The sequence below is a fragment of the Ambystoma mexicanum genome, chromosome 2p (genome assembly GCF_040938575.1).
Source record: "Ambystoma mexicanum isolate Mex_15411 chromosome 2p, UKY_AmexF1_1, whole genome shotgun sequence".
Lineage (NCBI taxonomy): Eukaryota > Metazoa > Chordata > Amphibia > Caudata > Ambystomatidae > Ambystoma > Ambystoma mexicanum.
This window is the reverse complement of record NC_090923.1, coordinates 833,557,699-833,581,676: the sequence shown is the minus strand read 5'-3', so window position 1 is coordinate 833,581,676 and position 23,978 is coordinate 833,557,699. Positions and strand designations below refer to the sequence as shown.

General features: G+C 48.9%; 1 protein-coding gene across 2 annotated transcripts in view; it reads left to right on the top strand.

Moving 5' to 3' along the window:
- Positions 1 to 23,978, top strand: part of ZC3H4 (zinc finger CCCH-type containing 4) — a 748,106-nt gene that overhangs the window by 341,854 nt on the left and 382,274 nt on the right. For both annotated transcript variants that reach the window (XM_069644536.1, XM_069644535.1), the window contains exon 6: positions 9,239 to 9,335. In XM_069644536.1, the coding sequence (XP_069500637.1) occupies positions 9,239 to 9,335 (97 nt within the window). The remainder of the gene's footprint in view (positions 1 to 9,238; positions 9,336 to 23,978) is intronic.

Genomic DNA, 23,978 nt, shown 5'->3' with positions numbered 1-23,978 from the left:
CGCGGCCTTTATAGGCAGGATGACGTCGACGTCGATATGGCGGCTGTCGAGGGACATCGACTCGGAGGACGTCGACGCGCAGCGCCCTCTAGAGAGAAAAAATTTTCCGAGGCCAGCAGAGCTGGAAGGAGATATCTAAGATGAGGAATACGTCGGAGGAACATCCCGTCGAAAGAACGTTACAAGGTAAGAAGTAACTTGTTCTTCTGCCTCTTTTTTTTTTAAACAAATGTATTTTTTATCAAACCATGGAACAGAGTTTATATCAGGATTATTTTAGAGATCTCTTGTCACATAAAATAAATGTAGTGTTACAAATGTATTTCATGAAGCATGTTACAAGCAAATATCTGTAGTAAACATCAAATACAACAATTTAAAGTTCATTATCACGCCCTCTATCTTTCCTACATTTTGGTAAGCCAGACCTGGCTGGGAAACCTCTCCAAACATGATGTATATATTTCTGATTCTTGTGGATCGGCTTGGATTCACATGTGTTGCATAAGCCTCCAACTTGTGGTTGGCTCAGAGTATATCTTGTTTTTTCGAATTCGATGAGGGGACATCGACAGGGATGGGTGTCTGCCACATTATCCCTACCCTACCTGTACAGGGAACGATGATCTTCCAATGAACAATAATTTATCATCATTCGACAGTTGCCACTGCATCATTTGAGTCCGTACAAACAAGCGATGGAACAGAAGCAGATTAGCGCAGGCCCACAGTAAGAAGAGAGGGGTATTCATTCATGTAGGCATTTCTAGAATGTCTTTATTCCGTCCTAACACATTCCCCATGGTTTTGCTTGCTTTTCTCTTCATGGAGAAAACTCCATTTAAATTCTGCACGAGGCGCCACTTTGTTTCCTTGGGAGGAAACACATCACTTGTGCAACAACTGTCTTCTAGGGTACCATGCTGAAAAACAGTGCTGGGCATGTAGCCAATTTAAATTGAAAACACATAGGCTGAATAGGCCATGCAGGCTGAGAAAGGCATTTGGAGCGAGACCTATGCTCATGGAGAGGCACTCGACGTCGAGACACCATCGAGATCGACCGCGAACCCGAGTACCCACAGTATGAGATGCTAGGAGGTTGTATTGCTCTACGCTGAAAAGTGCACGGAACAAACATAAATCACCAATGCAATTATAGAGCAAATACTTCAACCCATAAACAGACAGACACAATAACTCATAGCCACGCACTCTTTAGAAGATAATCAGCTCTTTACGGCTATTTATTAAAAGATTACAAGTACATAGAAATAACTCAGAAAACTAATATTATTATTATTATTATTAATATGGGCATAGATCACAGAAAAAGTAAAGAAGTCAAAAAAGAAGTCATGTTATACTCCAAAGCCCCGCTCTGCATGTTGTCTCTTGCAAAACGGCTACCTTTGTCAGTTTTTTGCTTCCATCTGGAATTCCATAATGTCATTGTCAGTTACTCGAGCCCTGGCATTGTAGCTTGCATTTTACTGGCTGTGTATTTTAACTTCTTAAAGCGCCTAGAGGTTTCTTCTCCAGTGCACAGCGCTTTACTTCACATCACATGGGGCGCTGAGATGCAGCTTGCACGGCAATGTCTATTGAAATGGGCAGCTGTCTTTTCTCAGCCCATTCACAGATGCACGATTTCCCCAAATGTTCAGATGCGCCTAGCCTACCATTTGCATACAGCATTTCTTTTTCTTCCAGTGTTGATACTGGGCGAATTCCTTGCTTCTGATCAGCTCTGTTATTACATGCCAGTGTCAGAAAGCATGCGTACATCGGCATGTGTAAGATAGATTGCCCTCTTTGTTCATCTTCTCATTCACGGCAATTATTGCCTTCAGTTCAGTTTCGGCATTCTGGGTTCCACCTCTTCCTTTGCTCATTAACAGTGTCTCTCACAGGATGGAATGCGACTGATTGATCATTGTTTATCATTCCTGTGCACATGGCAGCGGCATACGCACGCAGCAAGCTTGTCTCTTTGCTCTTAGCCCTATAACTCTTAAGCTGGGGCGGCTTCAATGGAAGGCACTCGTTTCAGAAAGTTCATCCAGATTAACTATTTTCTGCGCTGCTCCAGCAACTCATAAAAAGCTCCCGTATCTGCCAGCTTCTGTAAACACCATTTTACTGAACAGGAGCGCGGCATTCTGCTTTTCTCACTTCTTCCACTCCTAGCCATTTCACGCAGCCAGCCCATGACAGGAATTTCTGTGCAAGTTATCTTCAAGCCACAAGCTCTGCACAGCAAGACTCTTATTTTCAAAAGAGGCACTTTTTCTTGTCATCAGATTCAACTCCATGTAATTCTGCAAATCTGCAAAGTGTCTTTTAGCCTGTTTAAAAGCAGGCTGCTGGTCAATGTCCCATTTAAAGGTATACATTTTTCGTTTTCCTCGTAACCTTGTAGTTTGGCTTCAAAAACTCACTCCAATGCAATGTGCGATCTTTAAAAAGAACCCTCAACCCACTGAATCTTTGTGCTGTCTTATCACACACAGATTTTCCATTCTGTTGTACCATTGGCAGAATGTAACCACTTATTTCAGTACATTTAAAACATGTCATGTGTAGTGCAGCTCCCTGCACGTTTTCTGCAAGAGCAACCCACACTCTATATTGCTTGTGGGCTGTTAATGTGTCAACAACATTATCACTATATATCACAATCAACTTGTCCTTGTCTTGTGTAAAACATACATCCCTTAATAGCAACTGTACTTTTGCCATTGGCAACAATCCCCTGGCATAGTGTGGGAACAGTCAAAAATACTCTAGGGGCAATTTAGGGGCAATTTAAAAAAAATATAAATTGTCTTTTCCCCCCAAACCATTGCAAACTGGTTCTGCAATTTCAAATCAATATACAAAAATCGCCATTCACTCACTTTTTTTTTAACAAGTGAGTCTCTCACCCCTTGCAAACATGTCGCAGCTAAAATGCAATGCAGGCAATTTTAGTGTGTTCCTTTAAACAGAATGCACCACCAACACATGGAATTTACAGTTGCCAAAAACAAACCCTTTAGGCTTTCAACACTGATGTTACTCTTTCTCCTAAACACGGCTCATTCCCACGTTATCTTCAGGAATGTGAACACTTCAAATGCATACATTATAAGAAAGGCGCACCTTCGCCTCCTTATATTATAGCCCCCCACTCATTAGCACACTGGGGCTGAGTCACAATGTTTAAACACTAGTCACAATTTGCATGTCAAATACTTACAACTTTTTTTTCTTTTTTCTTTTCTCTGCCTTCATGCCAAAATAGAGCAAGCTTCCACTTTGCAAGCCAAATTACAACTTTGTCAAGGGAAACCGCATAAAAAAGTTCTTTCCTAATTGAAGATAAATCTTTCTTCACCATTCATCAGAGCACTGTGAACATAGCCATTTTCCCGCTTTGCTCATTGCTTTTCGGCTCCCTGGCTTCGTTCCCAAGCAGTAAGTCAGTCACGACTGATTTACTGAAGGGGAAAGATCTCAACCACACATGCTATCGGCCGCGGCAGGCAGACACAAAAGTGCTGTCTATTGGCTGTCTCAGAGCTGCAGTGAGACGACCAAGGAAAGGCGACAGCCTGCTCCGCATCCTCTCACACAATTGTCATTTCACAGCAAGGAAAAAAAAAACAGCTAAACACAGTTCAACACTCACTGCCGAATTACTTTCGCATGCAAGATAACCGAAGCCTGTCTGCGTTCAAACAGAATATTTGGAACACTTCATCACAAATAACCCTGCTCACAGCGCCATAATGTATTGCTCTCCTCTGAAAAATGCACGGAACAAACATAAATCACCAATGCAATTATAGAGCAAATACTTCAACCCATAAACAGACAGACACAGTAACTCATAGCCACGCACTCTTTAGAAGATAATCAGCTCTTTATGGCTATTTATTCAAAGATTATAAGTACATAGAAATAACTCAGAAAACTAATATGAACATAGATCACACAAAAAGTAAAGAGGTCAAAAAAAGAATACATCACCGTGAGTGTATTATCATTCCTTATCTCGCCCATTTGCGGTTGGAAGACCCCGGGGACAGCCAGGACGAGTGTGCCAAAGCTCACAGGAAGGCCAGACGGAGCGTCCTTCTCTGGCTGAAGTCTCACCTGACCTCCTCCAGGTTTCCGCCTATATAGGCACTCCAAAAAAAGGAGTTAATTCTCGAACCTTCTGGAGTTGCACCTGGGCAGTTGAGGAACAGCCGTCGGTTGCCAGCTGGGTCAATCGAGAGCTCCCCCCAACGAATGCAGGGCCTCCCAGCTCTAAAAACATGCTCCACGGAGAACAGTAGCAAGTCATAACAACGTTAGCTTTTCCCAGCAGAAATGGCCTTGACTGCATACCAAGTTTGAAAAAGCATGTTTGTCTCAGCACCGTGAATCTAACACTTCAGCAAAATGTGTGCAGCCTTTCACTGCGGAGTGAAGTAAATATCCAACATGGCTGCGCGCGCTCCCAGAATGCATTGCGCCTGCGCCATTTTGAACTAAGCATAAATTGAGCAGAACAGAGGTTAATCATCGTAGTAGGTCCCCAGCTCCGTAGGGCCTCAATCAACTCATGTCTTGGAGAAAACCCACGGCATCAGAAAGACTGGTCAATCCAAACCCAGTCACAGGCTAAAGCCATATGGATCCCTCTCCAGGCCGAGCACAGGACATTTGGGCTAAACTCTGAATTAATTGACGTGCGAATGGCCGCGGGCGTCAAGCACAACCGGTGTTCATGCAAACAGACATGAACACCATCACATTCCACCCACATCAAGGGAGAGATGCTGAGGCAGGAAGGAAAAGCTTATAAGCTGCAAGATTGTGTCGCACAAAACACATATACAAGGGAACTAGTACACTGAGGCAGGGACATCCCTAATTTCCTCCATGCAAATGAAATGTTTCCTAGGCTTGTCGTAGTAGATGATGAATAGGAGGACGACGAAAAGATGACCCATCTCCCCTTCCATTATTTATTACCAAACAGGTAAATTCCAACAAGTTTGTGACTTGGAGGAATCCGATGCCACTATGGCTTAAGTGTTATCATCTATAGATGACAATGAGTGATGAGACCAAAAAAACACCAAGACGTGAGCATTGACATACAGCAGCCCAAGAAAGCAAGAACTCATACATACAAGCTTTCAGAGGCTCGGGAGGATGATTAACATTAACAGGAAGATGAAGAATATGATCAGGGAGAATATCTACCAGAGGAGGAGCCCATGATCATGCCTTCGGTGTAACCTTTGGTCTGTCATCATGGGGGAAGATTCCCCTGTGACTTCATCTCCCCCCCTGTGACTTCATCTCCCACGGAGGATCAGTTCCAATATACAGCTTTGCTGAAAAGGCAGGTTTGCTGATCTGGGGTCAGGGCGCAAGAATCTGATGAGGATCTACATTTTATCGAGGACATCCTCTATGAGAAAAAGCAAATATCTCATTGCCTCCCCTTATTAAAATCAATTAAGAAAAGAATGTCTTCCTTGCAGATTAATCCAGTGGCCACAAAGTCAGTGAATCCACAGATTAAAATTAATAAAAGCCCTCTCCTACAGATCAAATTTACATACTGGTTAACTGGCACCACAGATTCACATGTGATCTCAACCATGCGTTTGAGGAATAATACCATGCTCTTAACCACTGATTCCAGAGAAGGGAGCGTAAAGGGTATCTTATTTCATGTTATGTATTTTATGGGCTTTCATACCAGGCACTATTGCCACCTCCGTGGTGGTCTTTTGGCACTCTGGCAGACCTGTAAAGCAAGTGGGGAGGGCTGGTAAGTTAGGAGGACTAAGCTGGAAAAAGAGAAAGAGAACTGTGATGTGCTGTTGGCAGCTTATGTTGGGTGACACAGTTCACTGAGCTTAGGTGTGTTTTTTCGGTTGGTAGCCGCCATGTGGTGTTGGGCGAGGCTGTGTGGCTTGTTTAGTTCATGAGGAAGATAGCCAACTCAGTAACCTTTGGGAGTGCACATCGCCAATCTCACAGCGTTGATAGCTAAATACAATCGGTCACATTGGGACACAAGAGAGGACTTGCTAAAGAGAAGCCGGGAAGCACTTAACCCTGACTTCTTTATGGGAGCCATGGTATCACAAGTATGAAAACACTGACACAAGAGCTACAAGTTTCTAAACCTTTATAAAATTCTTGGGTTTTGGAAAACTCATACTTTGTCCTATAGCTGCGATGGGAGTAGCCTCTACCAGCAGATGATAAAGAAAACATACTCCTAGTCAGTCTGTCAAATCAAAATGGCCTTTACTAAAAAAAAAAAGAAAGCCTGCCCCATCTATTATTCAAATATTTTGTAAAGGGGAATGTGTATGCAAAGGAAAGTTAGTGTTATAGCATAAAGGATCAAGGTGGCTGAGTCAGCTCTCCTCACGTTGGACAGCACAGTGTAAGTCGGCCTCCGTAGACAGAATGACAAACTCTGGCTCAGGTTATTAAAGAAAAGACAGTTCAAAATGTGGGTCAGGGCCCACTTTGCCAAAATGTGGGTCAGGGCCCACTTTGCCTTCCACATTAAAGTCACGTATTTTCAGTTCAACGAAAGTTCCCATAGGTCTCCCTCTGTCGGGCTCAGACCTCTAAACAAAAGGTACCTGATTCAATGTAGATCTCACTCAGCCAGGTTCGGACCTTGCAATCACAGCACTTGCAGGGGTTCCCTTCCCCAAGCTTCATTCACATTAGTTAGGTGTTTCCTTTCCCAAACTTGAAACTTGTTTCACATTCGAGCTCTCCCTCAGTCGGGTTCGGGCCTTTCACTGATGTCAAAGACTTTGCAAGGTTTTTTTCATAGACCTCCGCTGGACCACTTCGACTTTCACTTCAGCTCTCCCTTATGTTATTTGTCCCAGTGTCTCTTGGTCTCAGTAGTTCCATAACACAATCAGAAAAGTTCAAAGAAATCTTTCTCTTAAAGCATTCACCTTTTAACTTCCCCTTTCGTCGGGATTAATCTTGACATTAAACATTTTGTGGAGACTTTCGAGTGTGCCATTTCCTTTCGCCGGACCACTCCGCTACTCTATCACTGGCTTCACAGTTATGTATTAAAGTTCACTACTGGTTTGCTGTCTTTTGCGTCTCATCAGCATGCGTGCAATCTTCAATTGTGTGATTCCTTGACACATACCAGCTTTTCATGTCTTCCACTAACTCACTGTTTGTGTGCGTTCCTTTGTTTTCTCTGCGGCTTTGATTCACAAGTCGAGGTTGATACCATAGGCTTGGCATCGCCTCCACAACTCTGCCGTTCACACGGGAGGGTTGCTGGCGTCCTTGAAACACAGTGCAGGCTTCTTCTTGTCTGGGATTTGGCTTTCTCTGCGTATCCTTCACAGGTTCCTGGAGGCAACATCCTCCTGCAGGGATCTTTAGGGTTTTCCTACCCCTCGCTCTGCTCCTTCGATCGGTTATCCTGCTACAGTGGGTTTGCCTTCGTCTGAAGATCTCACCTTGCTCAATGTGTGTCTCAATGTTCCGCCTTTTATCCATGTGGGGGGTGCTAATGTATATCAGATGTATGTAATTAAAGTCAAGTGCCCGACTTTGCCTGACCTTATTAACGGGACATGTCCAATGAGATATGTAAGTGTTGGCCTCTTTACTCTGTCCTCATTTTCCTTTGCCCAGTGGTTGTGTACAAAGGGAGTGGGAGGGGGGGGGAGTTGGAACGTTGGAGAATCCTACAAAATAGGATGCGGTATGGGCACGGGAAAGGGGGGCATACCACAGCTCACCATAGGTTGCCTCACCACACTTCCCGAACATCCCTCACACAGGTGATCCACCCGCACTGGTCCAACCCCAGAGTGTGGATCCAAAGGCGAGGGCTCCTCCCTGGGAGGGAGGGAGAGGGAGAGAGAGGGAGAGGGAGAGAGAGAGAGAGATTTCCCCGGGGACTAGCAAGTGAGACACTGTTTGGTTTCTTGCACTTTCCAAAGATTTTTCAGGAAGAAAAATGGTTAGCGAATGTAGTTACCAAAGGCACACAACGCAGCAAACATTTCAGGCTGGCAGCTACCACTGTCTACTGTCATTAAGAGGTATGCTTGACTCCTTAGGACAGGTTTGAAGCCTGAAACAGAAGAAAATTTGTTAAACAAACCAGTTGAAACCTCTTTTGTTTGGCAAAGCCATAGATGACACTCTAGAAAGAGCTAAAACTGCTCAATTTTGTATTTTGTTCTCTCGAATTACACCACCAAAAAGTAGTTGGTGGGTTGGGGTCAGGCAGTATTGGTGGGGAGGAAGGTTGTTTAGATAAAGGGTGGTCTTCTTGAGTCCTCCATGATTCAGACCTCTTTACTGGTGAGGAGTATTGGGTTATGTGTGAATAACAGGTCTGTTTTAGAGAGTTATTGATCTTATGCTGCTGTACCCGGCTTCATGTTGCGACTCTGGCCATTTTTCATTCTGCCACATTTCAGGCTTTCTCATACTCGTGGATTTTATAGTGCCTTGCTATTTAACGGCAGTGCACACTTGGTTTGCTACATCAGGCTTTTTCTTAAGGGACTTTGTATGGGTCAACACTGGTTGTACCTTCAGATCAGTTCATGGTCTGCACTCCATAATTACTGAAAAACTGCCCTTATCCTGTATGAAGAGTGGTATTTAGCTTTTTTATATTGGGAAGTCAGTGAGCTCCTGTGCCTAGAAACAACACCTCAGGCTGACTCCTCATGCACAATAACACCATACCGCGTTAAGGAGTTGAAGGATAACTCCTTTATTTTAATGCTTCTAAATAAAGGTGACATGGCAGTAGATGCAAGTCACATAGATATGTTTGGGGAGTGAAAGAAAAGATTGAGAATTCAATTTTCATAAAAACCTGTTAGAGATATCACAATTCTGGATAATAATGATGCCTTCTACATTTGTGTATTGGATTTACAACATCAGAGAGAGAAAGAGACCATTAATAAAAGCAAGTACATTTTTTTAAAAAAAAGGTACGTTACAGCAAGCTTATTCAACACACCGGCTTCAAGTAGTGGAGTTGGGATTTCTCAGAACACAGTAGCCTTACTACTCAGTTGCCAGTCTCAATATGGATGTGTTCTATTAAAGAATGTGTTTACATATTAAATTAAACAAAAAGGCTACATTGGAGTATATATCTGTGTCTTCTTACTGCATTCAGATTTAATGATCTCTTTTCTGATTTTCAAATTTGTAGTATGGTGATAACAACGAACCTATGGGAGATGAGGATTATGATGATTATTCCAAAGAATTGAACCAGTATCGAAAGTCAAAGGAGGGTAGAGGCAGAGGCAAGTGACTTGATTTTCCAACCGGCATTTCTCCAGTATTTAATCTCCTAAAGTTTCACATGGTTAGAATGCCCTCTGATCAAAGGGACCTTTCATGTTAAAAGTTTTAAAAAGCCAGAATCTGCTTAGCATCCATCATTTAGAGAATACTAGATCATTGTGTGATGCCTATTTAGAATTTGTTGCATGATTTCACTGAATACTATGTTTCATGCAATCTGACCATGTGTTACCTACTGAAGTCAACTTTTCTCATGTTTTACCTGCCAGCAGTCCTTCATTTTGCCCTTAATTGTTAAACGTTTACTTGTCTGAGTGTCCTTTCAGAATTAGCTTTCTGCTGTAGAAAATAGAAGTATGGGCATTTTCTGAGCCGACTCTGGGAATCCAAAGTAAAGGTGCAACCAGTTTCACATGATATTCTTTGACCAAACTCTCAATGGAAAGAGTTGCTGAGCAGTTAGGCTCAGACTCTGAGGAGAATTAGTATGATATGAAATACAGTTAAAAAGAAAAAAGCATGTTAAGGAACAGAGATCCAAACAGTTAAGTTAAAGATTGACTATTAGTAACACAATCAAAAAGTAAAAGCAACACACTATTGGTAAGTAAAACACTATTGGGTAGCACCACACGGGTTACCTACTGCTTTAGAATGCACACAGTTCATTATAGACATATACACTGTTTTTGCTAACGAGATGGGAAAATTAAATGGTTAAGAGAAATTACACAGGCCATAAAATGGTTGGTATATCTTAACACATTAGCACAGTTCTTAGTAAGCCATTTTCAGATTTCCGCCCTCTACATGTAGGTGCCGTCACAGGAGCAAGGTCCCAGTTAGCCTACCCCCATCCATAGCTGGAAGGCTATCAGTCTCCAGGCCCTATGCGACTGAGGAAGGAGAAGACTCCTGATGCAGGGTCTGCCATGTATTGCCCGGTAAGGTAGTACTGCTCGGGGAGGAAGGATAGAAACCACTCGTTGGTAGTAAGCGCATTATAAAAGAACTATTATAATTATATTTACTATGAGCTCAAGGGCTTTAAGCCTGATGCAGAGCAATCGGTATAGGGGCGCTTAAAGAGATAATAAATTATGACGCCTAGACTCCAGTTCGCAGCACCACAGATACCATGCGACAGGGAATCTGTAGGGGTGCAACAAGGCTCACTGTGGGCTTAGCTGTAGCAGGTTCATATGTTGTGGGTTTGGGACTTCAAGCAATGGTTTGGTCAGTCTTTGGCAAAGACTCCAGGACAGGGTGAAGGGGATTATAATTTGGTCCCAGCAGCATGGGAGAATCCTTCAGAAGCAGCAGACAGGAGTAGCCATTCTTGTGACCCAGGGCAGGATCGGCAGGCACTCGTAAGTAGCACGGTCAGACTTGGGGTTCCAGTAGGCCCTTCCTCTTGATAAGATACAGCAGCAGTGTGTTACTGAGCTCCCAGAGGACATCGGCGGGTACTGGCAAAGATATCCAGCAATGAAGCAAGAATGGAAACATGCAAATGGGGCCTTGTAATAGTGATGGATACAGATCAAAGCTTAATACTGGTTGTTTCCAACAGCCCAGAGTGGGAAGGCACCTGATTCAGTTCTTTCCAAGGGCAGAGGTCTGAATTGTGGTGGTTGGCTTAGCCAATACTGGCAACAGCTCTGGTGATCCTTCGCCTTTAAATACTTGGACTGTGTAGTCCGCAAACTCAAATGGCTCCAGGTCCTACATTTTAATCCGGATTTCGAGCTGAAGGCTGGCACAGTCCACCTATAGAAGCAACCTGCAACATTCAATCAGGTGGAGGCTTTCCAATGAGGGACAAGCTGCCACCTAACTTTCTGTTAACCATAACTCATGATAATGAATAATAAAATAATCCGTAAAAATATAGCGTTTATAAACCCTTGGCGTTATCTAAGGCCTGATATACTCTACAGCGCTATAGAGAATGGTATATCCTGCGTTCTCGACCAATTTGACATGTAGATGATGTCACATGTGACGTCGTAGGACGGCTTCAAAATGCCGATCCCAAGATGGTGGTGCTCACTAAAAACAGCAGAGCACTGCCATCTGAAGTCTTTGAAGGGAACTCTCTTAACAAGTAATAGTGCTTTAGGAACCTACATACCAGGTATAAATGTAAAGAAATGCATTAAGCACTACCGTGCCACTTCACTAAATGTTGCCGTTCTCCCTGCAGGAGAAACTAATTTATATATAAGCAAGTGAAATACAAGGAAACATGTACACATGAGCTCTGAAGGTAATAGGACAACCTCCTCCCACCGGCTTTGTACGTTATAATCATAGTATGTAAATAACAGGGAACCTCCTCTTAGAAGACTTATGTTTCGTACTTACGCTTGCACATCCAATTATGTCATGAGGACTGACCACACCTAATGCCCGGCTAACACCTACTTACATCTATCAACACTGAGCACTTCAGATACCGTCATCATGCACGACCTAGCTGACGGGATGATTGCTTGGTCTTCACAATACTACCTTATGCTAACAGTGAATATATCCTAACGCTCCCTAACATTCCTCTTCATTCCTTTCCTTCCATGTTTTTACCCCCACAGGAACACACAAAAGATGGGCAGTGGCCCAAATGTATATGTTAAACATACATTTTTGTAATGGATATGAAGTTACTAATGCAAGAATCTTAACAACCATGGGATACTAATGCATGACTAATGCAAGAAAATGTTTACTAAATGCTAACTAAATGCTAATGCACAATGCTACTAACCACAATCGTCTGTGATTTTGCACAAGAATTATGTTTCTAATGTTGCATACAAACATTGCTACGCCTTGACAAAGCCCACACCAGGGTGAAACATTAGCACATGCGTGCAATCATTTGGTTAATGTTGGCTTAAACAACTTTAGACAGAACCACGCACAATCTAGAACTGCAGTCAAGGACCTTACAGTTTCTTTGATCTAATCTAAAAAAAACACTTTGTTTGATTATATACACCGGTCTTTGACTATAATTTTTGCCATGGCGTAGAACCACACCTAACTAACATACAGTTGACTCTTTACCTTTGTCTGATCAGGGGAATATTAGTTGTAGTTAGGGTCCTGCAGTTGACACACATATGCCACTTACACATTGACCTCCAACTCCAAGCAGCATAGAGAGGCACGCAGACATACTATTCACCGAACTATTTGTACTCACCTTCTCTATCTAGACTGCCTCGTGGAAAAATCTAGAGGATCCTACTCAGCGATTTGCCAATGATGTGATTCAAGGATTGCGCCTTACAGATACTCAGGTCCCACTCTGTTATCCTTCTGTGCTCTGTGTTACTCTCCCTATTTCTTTGTCACTCTCCCTTCCTACTCTCCTCTCATGCCCTTGGTTTTCCTCCTCTGTCCCTCCAATGTTACTCTTGCAATTGTCTACCTCCACCGCCCGACCATACTGCCTACCACTCTGTCCCTCTCCTCACCAATGTTACTCTCTACCCTTTCCTCTCCAGATTTCCCTGTGTATGCACTTATACTACTCTCCCCTTTTCACACTTCTACTGCTCTCCACACGTATGCTACTCTCCTCTCTTCACACCACTGCTACTCCTCCCTTCACACCACTGCTACTCTTCCCCTCCCCACACCACTACTACTCTCCCCCTCTAACCCTCTGCTACACTACGCACACTGTTACTACTCCACCCACACACGCAATCCCTCCCTCTTTCTCTCTCCCAGATACTTTTTCATACACGCCGTACTCTCCGTTGCCCTCCACTCATGGACACGCTTATTTGCCTCCTCATACTACTTTCTCTCGCCAATCATTGCCTCAACTTGCACCGGCCTGTATATTTCTCCACACTCCTCTGTACTCCTTCCTCCATCTGCTCTTTTGTTCCGCCTCCTCTGACCTCACCCGAACAACCTGCAACCTACTGGCCCTTAGGTCTCCTTTTATCCTCCATCTTTTCCCCTGTCTGGTTCCCCTGACCAAATGTTCCCTGATCATCCCTCCTCGGAGGTGGTACAATCAACAAAAGACATACAATGGGGGGTCTAAGCATCATCCCTTTCTTGTGTGCGGGTCTGCTAGGGTTTTGCAATGGCGCCCTCCGGTGGTGAGCAATGCATTTCAAGTCCCATTTTGTGTGAGGGCTAACCAGTTAGTTTGGCTGGGTCGCCCTTCTTCTGCTCCGATAGGTAAGCCCACTGTCCTTAATAATAAGGTATGAAACATTATCCAGCATTGGATCTTTCATGGATTCACATGCTTAGAATATTCCCCGTCGCCAGACTGGGAACCCTCGGTACACTTATAAAGCCGTTTTTCCCTAGGAAAACTTCGACACTTTCGTGTCCTATCCACGTCGTTTTTGGGCTGCGCGCGGCCGCCCCAATAGGCCGTGGCGGTTTAAATGCCCCGCCCCCCGTGGCTCCCCTTCAGATTTCAACCGTCTTCCAAAGTGGTGGGATCACCTCGCGTCATCTACTCTTTCGTCAAGATTGTTCGTTCTTGTTTTTTCCTGATGTCGGGAAAAGCTCTGTTCCGCCTGTGCGCTACTTGCGGTCTGAAGAAGGTATACGAGGGAGACGGAGATATGGACAGCATTTATTGTCTACACCCTCATCACTCGGCAGACAAGTGCGACATATGTAAGGGCTTCTCCCAAAAGACTCTTAAAGACCGGAATCAGCGGTTGATGGCCTGGTTGAATGATGGGGCTGGTGCGTACTCACCTTCGGAGGTAGGCTCGGCGTGCAGTGTGGCCTCTGCTTCAAAATCCTCAGGGGCCCCCCGCCGTTCAGCATCGGCTGAACCCCCGGTGAAGAAAGCACGCCTGATGGAAAAAGGATCGTCGGGAAGCCATTCCGCAAGGGAGTCTTCCCTGAAGAAAGCCTCATCATCGAAGAAGGAAAAAGAAAAGTCTAAATCCTCCTCAGGTGATCATCATAGATCATCCTCGAGTCGAGAGTCGGAGAAACACAGGTCAAGTTCAAAAAAGGTGGGAACGCCTCATGGAACTGCGCAGGCACCACCACTGTCGTCGAAGGCGACTCCCTCACTGCCGATGACGCAGCCGGCTTTGTCTATGGTTATGCCGCAGGTGGTGGCGACGACGGCTGGTCCAACTTTAGCCTCGTCGACGGAGATCCCGCAGGAGGCCTGGCGGCCGGAGGTTTTTGACCCGGTTTTACCAGAATCTTTGCTGCAGCAAGAGGCGGCCTTGTCGGTGTCCTCTGCGGAAGAGGAGTGTGAGAGAATAGCTGGGCCTGCAGAGCTCAGATTACAGGGAGTTTGCCTTTCCAGCAGAACTAATATTCCGGCCACGACCTCTCTACTTAACCCACAGTCGATTCTATCGCTGGAAGTTCTCTCCACTTTACAGACCTTGCTAAAGAAACTGGACGAGAGATTACCTCAGGCTCCAACCAAATCGATCGTCGACGAACCTGGTCCTTCTCGTCGGCCAACTCCGACGATGTCAGCGACTGTACCAGCAGGCCAGGAAGAGGGAGAGCTGCTGGACTCAGACTCTGACGTAAGGTCCTTATCGAATCTGTCGGTTTCCTCTTCTAGGGGTCCAACCTGGGAGTCAGAGGCAGAATTTGAAGCCCCAAGGAGCCCAGCTCAACCGTCTCCCCCGGACGACATTGGGTCGTTCCACGCCATGATAAGCAAGGAGTGTACCGAATTCGGATTGGCGCAGGAGGAGGAGAAAAGAGACTGTTTTCTATTCGACCACATGGGAAAGAGAAAGAGGTTGGTGTTCTCAGTACCCATCCTAGATCATGTGTGGCAGGAGGGTTTGCAGACAATGCACCATCCTTTTGCAGAGCCCGCAATAAAAGGTAGGCTGGAGAAGAAATTTAAGGCTCCAGAATCCACCCCCAAATGCCTATCCACACAGCCAGCCCCGGACTCGGTGGTGTCAGCGGCAGCAGTGAGAAAAGCAAGGGCCCAGCACAAGTGCACGACCCCCCCGGAGAACGATGCCAGGAGGCAGTATGTCTTTGGAAAAAAGGTGCTGTCGGTGGGGGCAACGACAGTGAAGGCGGCCAACTCTCTGGCTATAATTGCCAGGTATGATAGAGAAATGTGGCACCGGTTGGCACCAATTCTAGAGCATCTCCCGGAGGAACATAGGAAAGCGGCATTGTTGCTCGTCCGAGAGGGTGAAGAGGCCTCAAATCATTCCATAAACATTGCAGTGGACCTCGCAGAATCAGGGTTCAAGCAAGTCAACATCGGGGTGGTTCTACGAAGGCAAACGTGGCTTAAGTGCACCAACTTTAGACATGAGGTGCAATACAAGGTGCTGGATATGCCCTTTGAAGGAGACCTTCTGTTCGGAGAAAAGGTGGATGAGGCACTAAAGGGGATGAAGGGGGACTCTGACACAGCGCGTTCATTGGGCGCCCTCCAGAGCGGAAGAAATTTTCGTTCTTTTCGCCGTTTCGGGGGGTGTCCGGGAACTCCAGATTCTCAGCGTCGAGGGACAGATCCTTCAATAGACCGGCGTACCCCTCGCAGGGCTACAGACGAGCTACTCAAGCGACAAAACGGCATAGGGATTACCAGACCTCCAGGAAGAGGACGGGCTACTCGTCGTCGATGAGGGATAAGCAAGCCAAAGACCAACAATGACAGACGCCAGAGCGTCCTGGGAGGCAGGGTATCGCATTGTGTCGACGAATGGGAGCAAATAACCACGGATCAGTGGGTGCTGGACACCATAATATTTGGACTGCAATTCAAAAGCAACCCTCCGCATGTTCCACCAGAGTTATTAGCTCAACCCCATCTGAGCGTGTTGCAGCAGGAAGTAGTGCTTATGCTACAAAAAGCGGCTATAGAACTAGTTCCTGCATCACAGAGGGGCCAGGGGGTTTATTCCCGGTACTTCGTAGTGAAAAAAACCAAACGGAAAATGGCGTCCCATTCTCGACCTTCGCGACCTCAACAAGACGTTGAAAAGCCTAAAATTCAAGATGCTCACGCTCCAGGAAGTGATCCGATCCATCCAAGAAGGGGATTTTCTGGCGTCTCTGGACCTTTAAGACACGTACTTCCACATACCAATGCGTCGACGACACAGAAAGTTCCTAAGGTTTGTGGTAGGACGTACTCAGTACCAGTTCACAGTGCTTCCTTTTGGGCTAAAGTCCTCTCCCAGGACGTTCATCAAATGTTTGGCTCCAGTTGCAGCTTAGCTGAGAAAGCAAGGCCATCACGTGTACCCGTATCTCGACGACTGGTTGGTGAGGGGATCCTCCCCTGTAGCAACTCAAGCAAGCTTGCAAGCCACCATGCAACTTTTACGATGGCTGGGATTTGCAGTAAACTTCGAGAAGTCTTCCTTGACTCCGTCGACAAGCTTGGTGTTCTTGGGTGCGTAATTCGAAACCCAGTCAGGGTTGGTGAAACCATCCGTCGACAGAATCCACAAACTTATCCAGCTAGCGAGTCAATGGAAGATCGATACCAGAGTATCGGTGAGAAAATATATGTCAGTTCTGGGTGCTATGGCATCTTGGATTCCTCCTGTGAACAATTGCTGCCTTTTCATGAGGCCAATTCAAGAGTTCCTGGCGGACCGGTGGACCCAGACCCAAGGACTCTGGTCGGACAAACTGGTCGTCGACGACGAGGGTCTCCTGCGAGCCCTTCGGTGGTGGCAGAGTTTTCAGAACCTATCCAGGGGTGTACCCCTGCAGGAACTGGAGTTTCGCGTGACGATAGTCACGGACGCGTCCCTAACTGGCTGGGGAGCACATATGGACACTCTCCAAACACAAGGTCTGTGGTCGTTGAGGGAATCGCTCCTGCACATCAACATTCTGGAGTTGAGGGCAGTACGCTGGGCCCTGAGATCTTTCCTCCCACACATAAAAGGATTGGTAGTGAGGATATTAACAGACAACACAACAGCAATGTTTTATCTGAGAAAGCAAGGAGCCACGCGGTCCAGAACCCTTTCCACTGAGGCTCAGAAAGTATGGCAATGGGCTCTGAAACACGATATAACCATTGTAGCTCACCACCTCCCTGGAGTAAGGAACGACCAAGCGGACTCCCTCAGCAGGAAAATGGACCAAATACACGAATGGGAAATGGACAGTCTTCAGTTATCGAGCGTCTTCAAGAGGTGGGGACGACCGCCTATGAACCTCTTCGCAACCAAGGAGAACAAGAAATGCGAACTGTACGCCAGCAGGTGGCCACAGAGGGGCTCGCTGGGGGAAGCGTTCTCCTTCCCGTGGACGGACAAGTTTCTCTACGCCTTCCCCCCGTTTCCTCCCATACGGAGAACCCTGCAATGGATTCGCAGGTACAAGTGTCGTGTCATCCTGGTGGCTCCTTGTTGGCCGAGACAGGTGTGGTTTTCCGACCTCCTTCAACTGTCAATAGACAAGCCGATAGCATATCGGAAAACTCCGAACCTCCTGTCCAGGAACAAAGGGACAGTGTGGCACCACAACCCGGACAGTCTCAATCTCACAGCTTCGCACCTGACTTTTCGGGGTTCGGTACCCTGAGTATTTAGTCAGATTGTCAAAAAATCCTGCAGGCCGTGCGGGCCCCGTCCACGAACACGTCGTACACAGGCAAGTGGAAGAGATTTTGTGCGTGGTGTCAAACTCAGCCGGAGTTGCAACCCTTAAATGTAACTCCGGAGCAGCTTCTCTCATATCTGCTCCATTTGGCAAACAGCAGATTGTCTTTTTCGTCAATAAAGGTACACCTAGCGGCCATCTCGAGCTTCACAAGGAGGAGGTAGTCGTCTCCCTTGTTTAGCGACAGACTCATAAAACATTTCATGAGGGGTCTATTCCATATGTTCCCTCCGATTAAACGCTTTCCACCAACTTGGAGTCTTAACTTGGTGTTAGCGGGCCTAATGAAAGCACCCTTTGAGCCGATGGCTTCCTCGTCTATGGAGTTCTTATCATGGAAGCTGGCTTTTCTAATAGCTGTTACGTCAGCTAGGCGGCTCTCGGAGATACAAGCGCTGGTCATAGATCCACCGTACATGAGATTATTTAAGGAGAATGTGGTACTGTCGACTAATCCTCGTTTTATTCCAAAGGTTCCTACAATTTTCCATAAGCATTTGTCAATTGTTCTGCCTACTTTTTTCGCGAATCCCTCATCGCCTGCGGACGTGAAGAGAGCTCTGAAATTCTACCTTCATCGGTCTCAACAATTCTCCAGCATGAGGTCTGGCATGGATTCACATGCTCATGAATAATTCCCCGTCGTCAGGCTGGGAATCCTCGGTAAAGAAAAAACCAGTATCAGTTTCGTTTCTGATCTGTCTTTCGTAGTAATAACCAATCACTGGTCTCTGCGTCATACTGACCACAGCCAATGACTGCCCTCTACCTAAGCCCCGCCTCTGGCAACCATCTTCAGATTTTTACCGCACGTTCATGTGTTGGGATCCTCGTGCTATTGCTCTCGAGCGTTAGTGCTATTTTTTCACGTTTTTTCTCAAAAACTTCGGTTTTTTCGGTCAAAAGAGCCTCAAGCTCCACCGACTCTCCATCCGATCAACGGGGACCCGTGTCGGATTCGTCTGCGCCCCTCAAGGGTGAAGATTCGTCGAGCTACGCTTTTGGAGGACTCCAGAAGTTTCTCAGGCCCGTCCCGGACATGGCCCAGGAGAAGGGAAGCTCGACGCCCGGAAAGCTGTTCAGGGTCTGCCCTGGATGCCAGCTGCAGAACGTCTTTAAGGAGGACGAACACTCCTTTTGTCTTTACTGCTTACATGAGGACAAGACGCACGTGGAGAAGGACTGTGTGTTTTGCGGCAACATGTCGGAGCGGACCATGAAGGACCACCATCAACGTCTCGCCAACTGGCTGGAAGGGAAGAGCCCGTCCGGCGAGAAGAAGAGGAAGAAATCCAAGCGGTCTTCTAAGACCTTTGAGGACGCCCCGGCGACGGGGGTCCAACACAAGGCCAAGCACCGCGAGTCCGCTGGCACCGGGAGCGCCGAACGGTCGGGCTCTACGGGCGCCAGGCAGGGCGCACCCTCACCGGTACCATCAACCACGAGCCAACGCTCTGGGTCGGGTAAGAGGAAGGCCGAGCACCCGGCGAAGCTCCTGGAGAGGCCCCGGTCGAGCTTGAAGGCCCCATCGGAGGGGGAGCGAGGCAGTGTCCCCCCCCTCAAGGATAAGGCGGTGAGCGCACCTAAGGTGGTGGAGGCCTTAATCCATCCGGCCAAGGCCTGTATCGAGACTGTCGCGGCGGCCCTGGCTCAGACTGTGGAGGCTACGCCAGTGGTGGCGACATCGGGGCTCAGAGTCTCCCTGCCACCTCGGAGGGAGTCCTCTTTTATGCCCATCGATAGGACCCCCGTGAAATCTCCGGCAGAGAAGAAAAAGGGGGGGCAGGGTGTCGTCGTAGACTCGGCTTCAACCTCAGAGGAAGAGCTGATCGAGGTCTTAAGCCACGGCCTCGGCGTGGAAGAAGACCGGCCCGTCGGGATGGATCCCGACGCGGGTGACGACGGGGCCCCTGATCGCCCGTCGGATTCCCCTCTGCCAGCGCCACAAGACAACTCGGCGGCCATTTTGTTGGCTATACAGTCCTTATGCTCGGAGATAAGGACGAGACTACCGTTGCCAGCGGAGGAACCACTCCCGTCGGGGGACCCAGAACCGGGACCTTCTGGCGTTCCTCCTCCCAAGAAAAGAAGGATTCACCCTCCACCTCCTTTTCAGCCATCGCGCCCCGTCTCGAGGGGACGATACGGGGACTGACACGGCCACGACGGGTACGGACGACGAGGTCTACGACGAGGATCTTCCGTCGTCACCTCCCACCAGGGCTTCTCCGCCCGACGAGATTGGATCGTTCCACTCCATGATCGCCAGGGCATCCGAACTTTTCCAACTCTGCCCTGAGGAGAAGAAAAAGGAAGGATTCCTTTATCAACGGCGCGAGGCCAAGAGGAAGACGGTCCTCGCGGTGCCTCTACTGGACGACATTTGGAATGAGGTCCTCGCCCTCCTCAAGAACCCTTCCACGACGCCAGCTAGAAGAGACCGGTACGAAAAGAAGTACCGGGTCCCGGACGCGGCCCCCCTGTGCCTCCGGGCGCAGCCTACCCCGGACTCCGTCGTCTCTGCGGCGGCCAGGAAGAAAGCGGGGGGGGGGTGCGGCCTCCACATCGACTTCCCCGCCGGACGGCGAGGGAAAGAAATTGGACTCTATGGGACGCAGGGTCATCTCGTCTGCAGCGACGACGATTAAGGCGGCCAACGCCTTGGCTATCGTGGCCCGCTACGACAGGGAGTTATGGTACAAACTGGCTCCCCTGCTGGACTTCCTACCGGACGACAAGAGGGCGGATGCCCTGGAGATCCTACAGGAAGGTGAGGTGGCGTCGGACCACGCCATCACTATTGCGACTGACATCGCCGATACGGGATTTCGCCAGTTGGGCAACGGCGTGTGCCTTAGGCGGCGTGGATGGCTCAAGGCTACGGACTTCCGTCAAGACGTACAGACCAGAGTCCTGGACATGCCTTTCGATGGGAACAACCTGTTTGGGAAAACAGTGGACGATTCCCTTCAGGCCATTAAAGCGGACACGGAGACGGCCCGGGCCCTTGGGGTTCTGCAACAACGACGGCCGCCTTTTCGGAGCAGCGGAGGCAAGGGCGCCTCCAAAGGTTCCGGCGGCGGTTTCTCCACCTACCGTCAAGCGGCCCGCTCGTCGTCTCAGGAGGCCTATAGGGGACAAGGCAAGTCGGGCGGACCCCGCCGTCGTCGCCAAGGAGGTCAAGGCGGCAAAGCCTCGTCGAAACAGGATTGAACCGACCGTGGGGTCGGGCCCCCACCGAAGCACCCCGGTGGGAGGCCGGCTGGCGAGCTTCGTCAGCGTGTGGGAGTCCATCTCCACCGACCGTTGGGTGTTGGACGCCTTAGCCCGGGGCCACGCGCTCGAGTTTCAAAGAAGGGGCCCGCGCGTCCCCCCCGTGGCCAGGAAAGAGCTTCACGTCCCGCAGCTTCTCCTGGAGGTAAAGGCGATGCTCAGGAAGGGCGCCATCGAACTTGTCCCAAAGAGGCTTTGGGGCTCCGGAGTTTACTCGAGATACTTCCTCGTGAAGAAGAAGACGGGAGGATGGCGCCCCATCCTAGACCTGCGACGTCTGTACAAGTTCATCAAGGCTCAGAAGTTCAGGATGGTCACCCTCCAGCACGTCCTGGGTCAGCTGGAGGAAGGAGACTTCCTGTCGTCGTCGGATTTGGAGGATGCCTACTTCCATATTCCCATCCTAAGGGGGCACCGAAAATTTCTCAGGTTTGTGGTCCAAGGGCGTCACTACCAGTTCAAAGCCCTCCCCTTCGGACTACGGTCGGCACCCAGGGTTTTCACCAAGTGCATTGCACCGGTGGCGGCGCAGCTGCGCCGAGAGGGGATCCACGTCTACCCCTACCTGGACGACTGGCTCATCCGAGCCAAGACGAGGGAGCTCGCCGTGGACCACACGGCAAGGACCGTCCAGCTTCTCATGGACCTGGGATTCTCCGTGAACTACGCCAAATCCCACCTGGTACCCGCGCAAGACGCACTGTTTCTGGGAGCGAGGCTCGACACAGTGTCCCTTCTGGCCTCCCCGTCGGAGGAGAGGACCAGGGCCATCCTGGGCAAGGTACAACGGATGTTGGTGGCCGACGTGGCCAAGGTGAGGTCCATCAAGTCCCTCCTCGGAATGATGTCTTCCTGCATCTACCTCATTCCCCTGTGCAGGCTCCGGATGCGCCCGTTGCAGGAGTTCCTGGACGCGCGCTGGATCCAAACGACGGGCAGCTTCGAGGAAAGGATCACACTCGACGAGAGTTTCCGACGAGCGATCCGGTGGTGGGGCACCCGCGCGCATCTGACGGCGGGCATGGACTTCCAGACCCCAGCCCACCAGGAGACAGTGACCACGGATGCCTCCCTGGAAGGGTGGGGAGCGCACACCGAAAATCTGCACGCAAGAGGCCTTTGGCTCCCGACGGAGAAATCACTACATATCAACGTCCTGGAGCTCCGTGCAGTGTTTTGGGCCCTCAGGTCCTTCCTTCCGTCCCTCAAGGGCAAGGTGGTGAGGATCTTCACCGACAACACCACCACCATGTTTTACATCAGGAAACAGGGCGGAACCAGGTCCCAAGCACTGTCCAAGGAGGCGCAGGACCTGTGGCATTGGGCCGTCGCCCAAAGGATGTTTCTGGTGCCGTTTCATCTGGCAGGGATAAAAAACACCATCGCCGACTCACTCAGCAGGGATCTGCGCTCGTGCCACGAGTGGGAACTACGGCAGGATCTAGTGGATCGCCTCTTCCGACGGTGGGGCACACCCCAGATCGACCTGTTCGCGACGGCGACGAACTCCAAGTGCCGGAGGTTCGCCAGCAGGTTTCCCCAGGCGAGGAGCATGGGCGATGCTTTCTCGTTCCCCTGGGAGGGCCTGTTCCTTTACGCGTTCCCTCCATTGCCACTGCTAATCCGGCTCATCAACCAGCTCAAGAGGTCACGGTGCAGGATGATCCTCGTCGCACCTGCGTGGCCGAGGCAGATATGGTTCCCGGACCTTCTGGACTTGTCAGCGTCCCCGTCAATCAAGCTGCCGGTGGACGCGGATCTACTCTCCAGGGAAGGAGGCGCCATCCTCCACCACGACCCGAAATCGCTGAACTTGCAGCCCTGGCTCCTGCAGCGCTAGAGTTTGGAGGATACGACATACCGGCCGACTGCAGAGAGGTTCTTGCAAAGGCCAGGGCGTCCTCGACTCTTAAATGCTACGGACACAAATGGAAGAGGTTCTCTGTCTGGTGCCACGCACAGAAGATTAACCCTCTACGGATTACGGCTCCCCAAGTACTGCCGTACCTGCTGACGCTGGCCAAAGCTGGACTGGCACACGCGTCCATCAAGATTCATCTTGCTGCGATCTCCCGATACACCAGAACCACGGGGCGGACGTCCTTGTGGTCTCATTGTCTGGTGAAAGAGTTCATGAAGGGACTGTTCAGATCGTTCCCGCCGGTGAAGGCTCCGGCCCCGGCGTGGGAGCTCAACGTGGTGCTGACCAAGCTCATGGGACCTCCGTTCGAGCCTCTGCACTCGGCCCCGTTGAAGTTTCTGTCGTGGAAAACAGCGTTTCTTGTGGCCATCACCTCCGCACGACGAGTGGGAGAGATCCAGGCCCTTTCCTGCAAGGCCCCGTACTAGACTTTTCACGACACGAGGGTAGTGCTCAGGACGCACCCCTCCTTCATGCCCAAGGTGCAGTCAGACTTCCACCTCAACGAACCCTTGGTGTTGCCTGTGTTCTTCCCGTCGCCTTCGTCGCCGGCTGAGAGGACTTTGCACTCGCTGGATGTGGCTAGAGCGCTGAAGTTCTACGTGGACCCCACAAAGTGTTTTCGTAAGACGTCACAACTCTTTGTGAATTTTGGACCTGTCAATCAGGGGAAGGCACTCTCGAAGGCTTCCATTTCCAGATGGCTCTCCGGCTGTATCATGTACTGTCATCGGTTGGCAAACCGACCGCTGCCTGGCCGTCCGAGAGCCCATTCCACCAGAGCGATCGCAGCTACCACGGCGTTCCTTTCTGGTGTGCCCCTGCT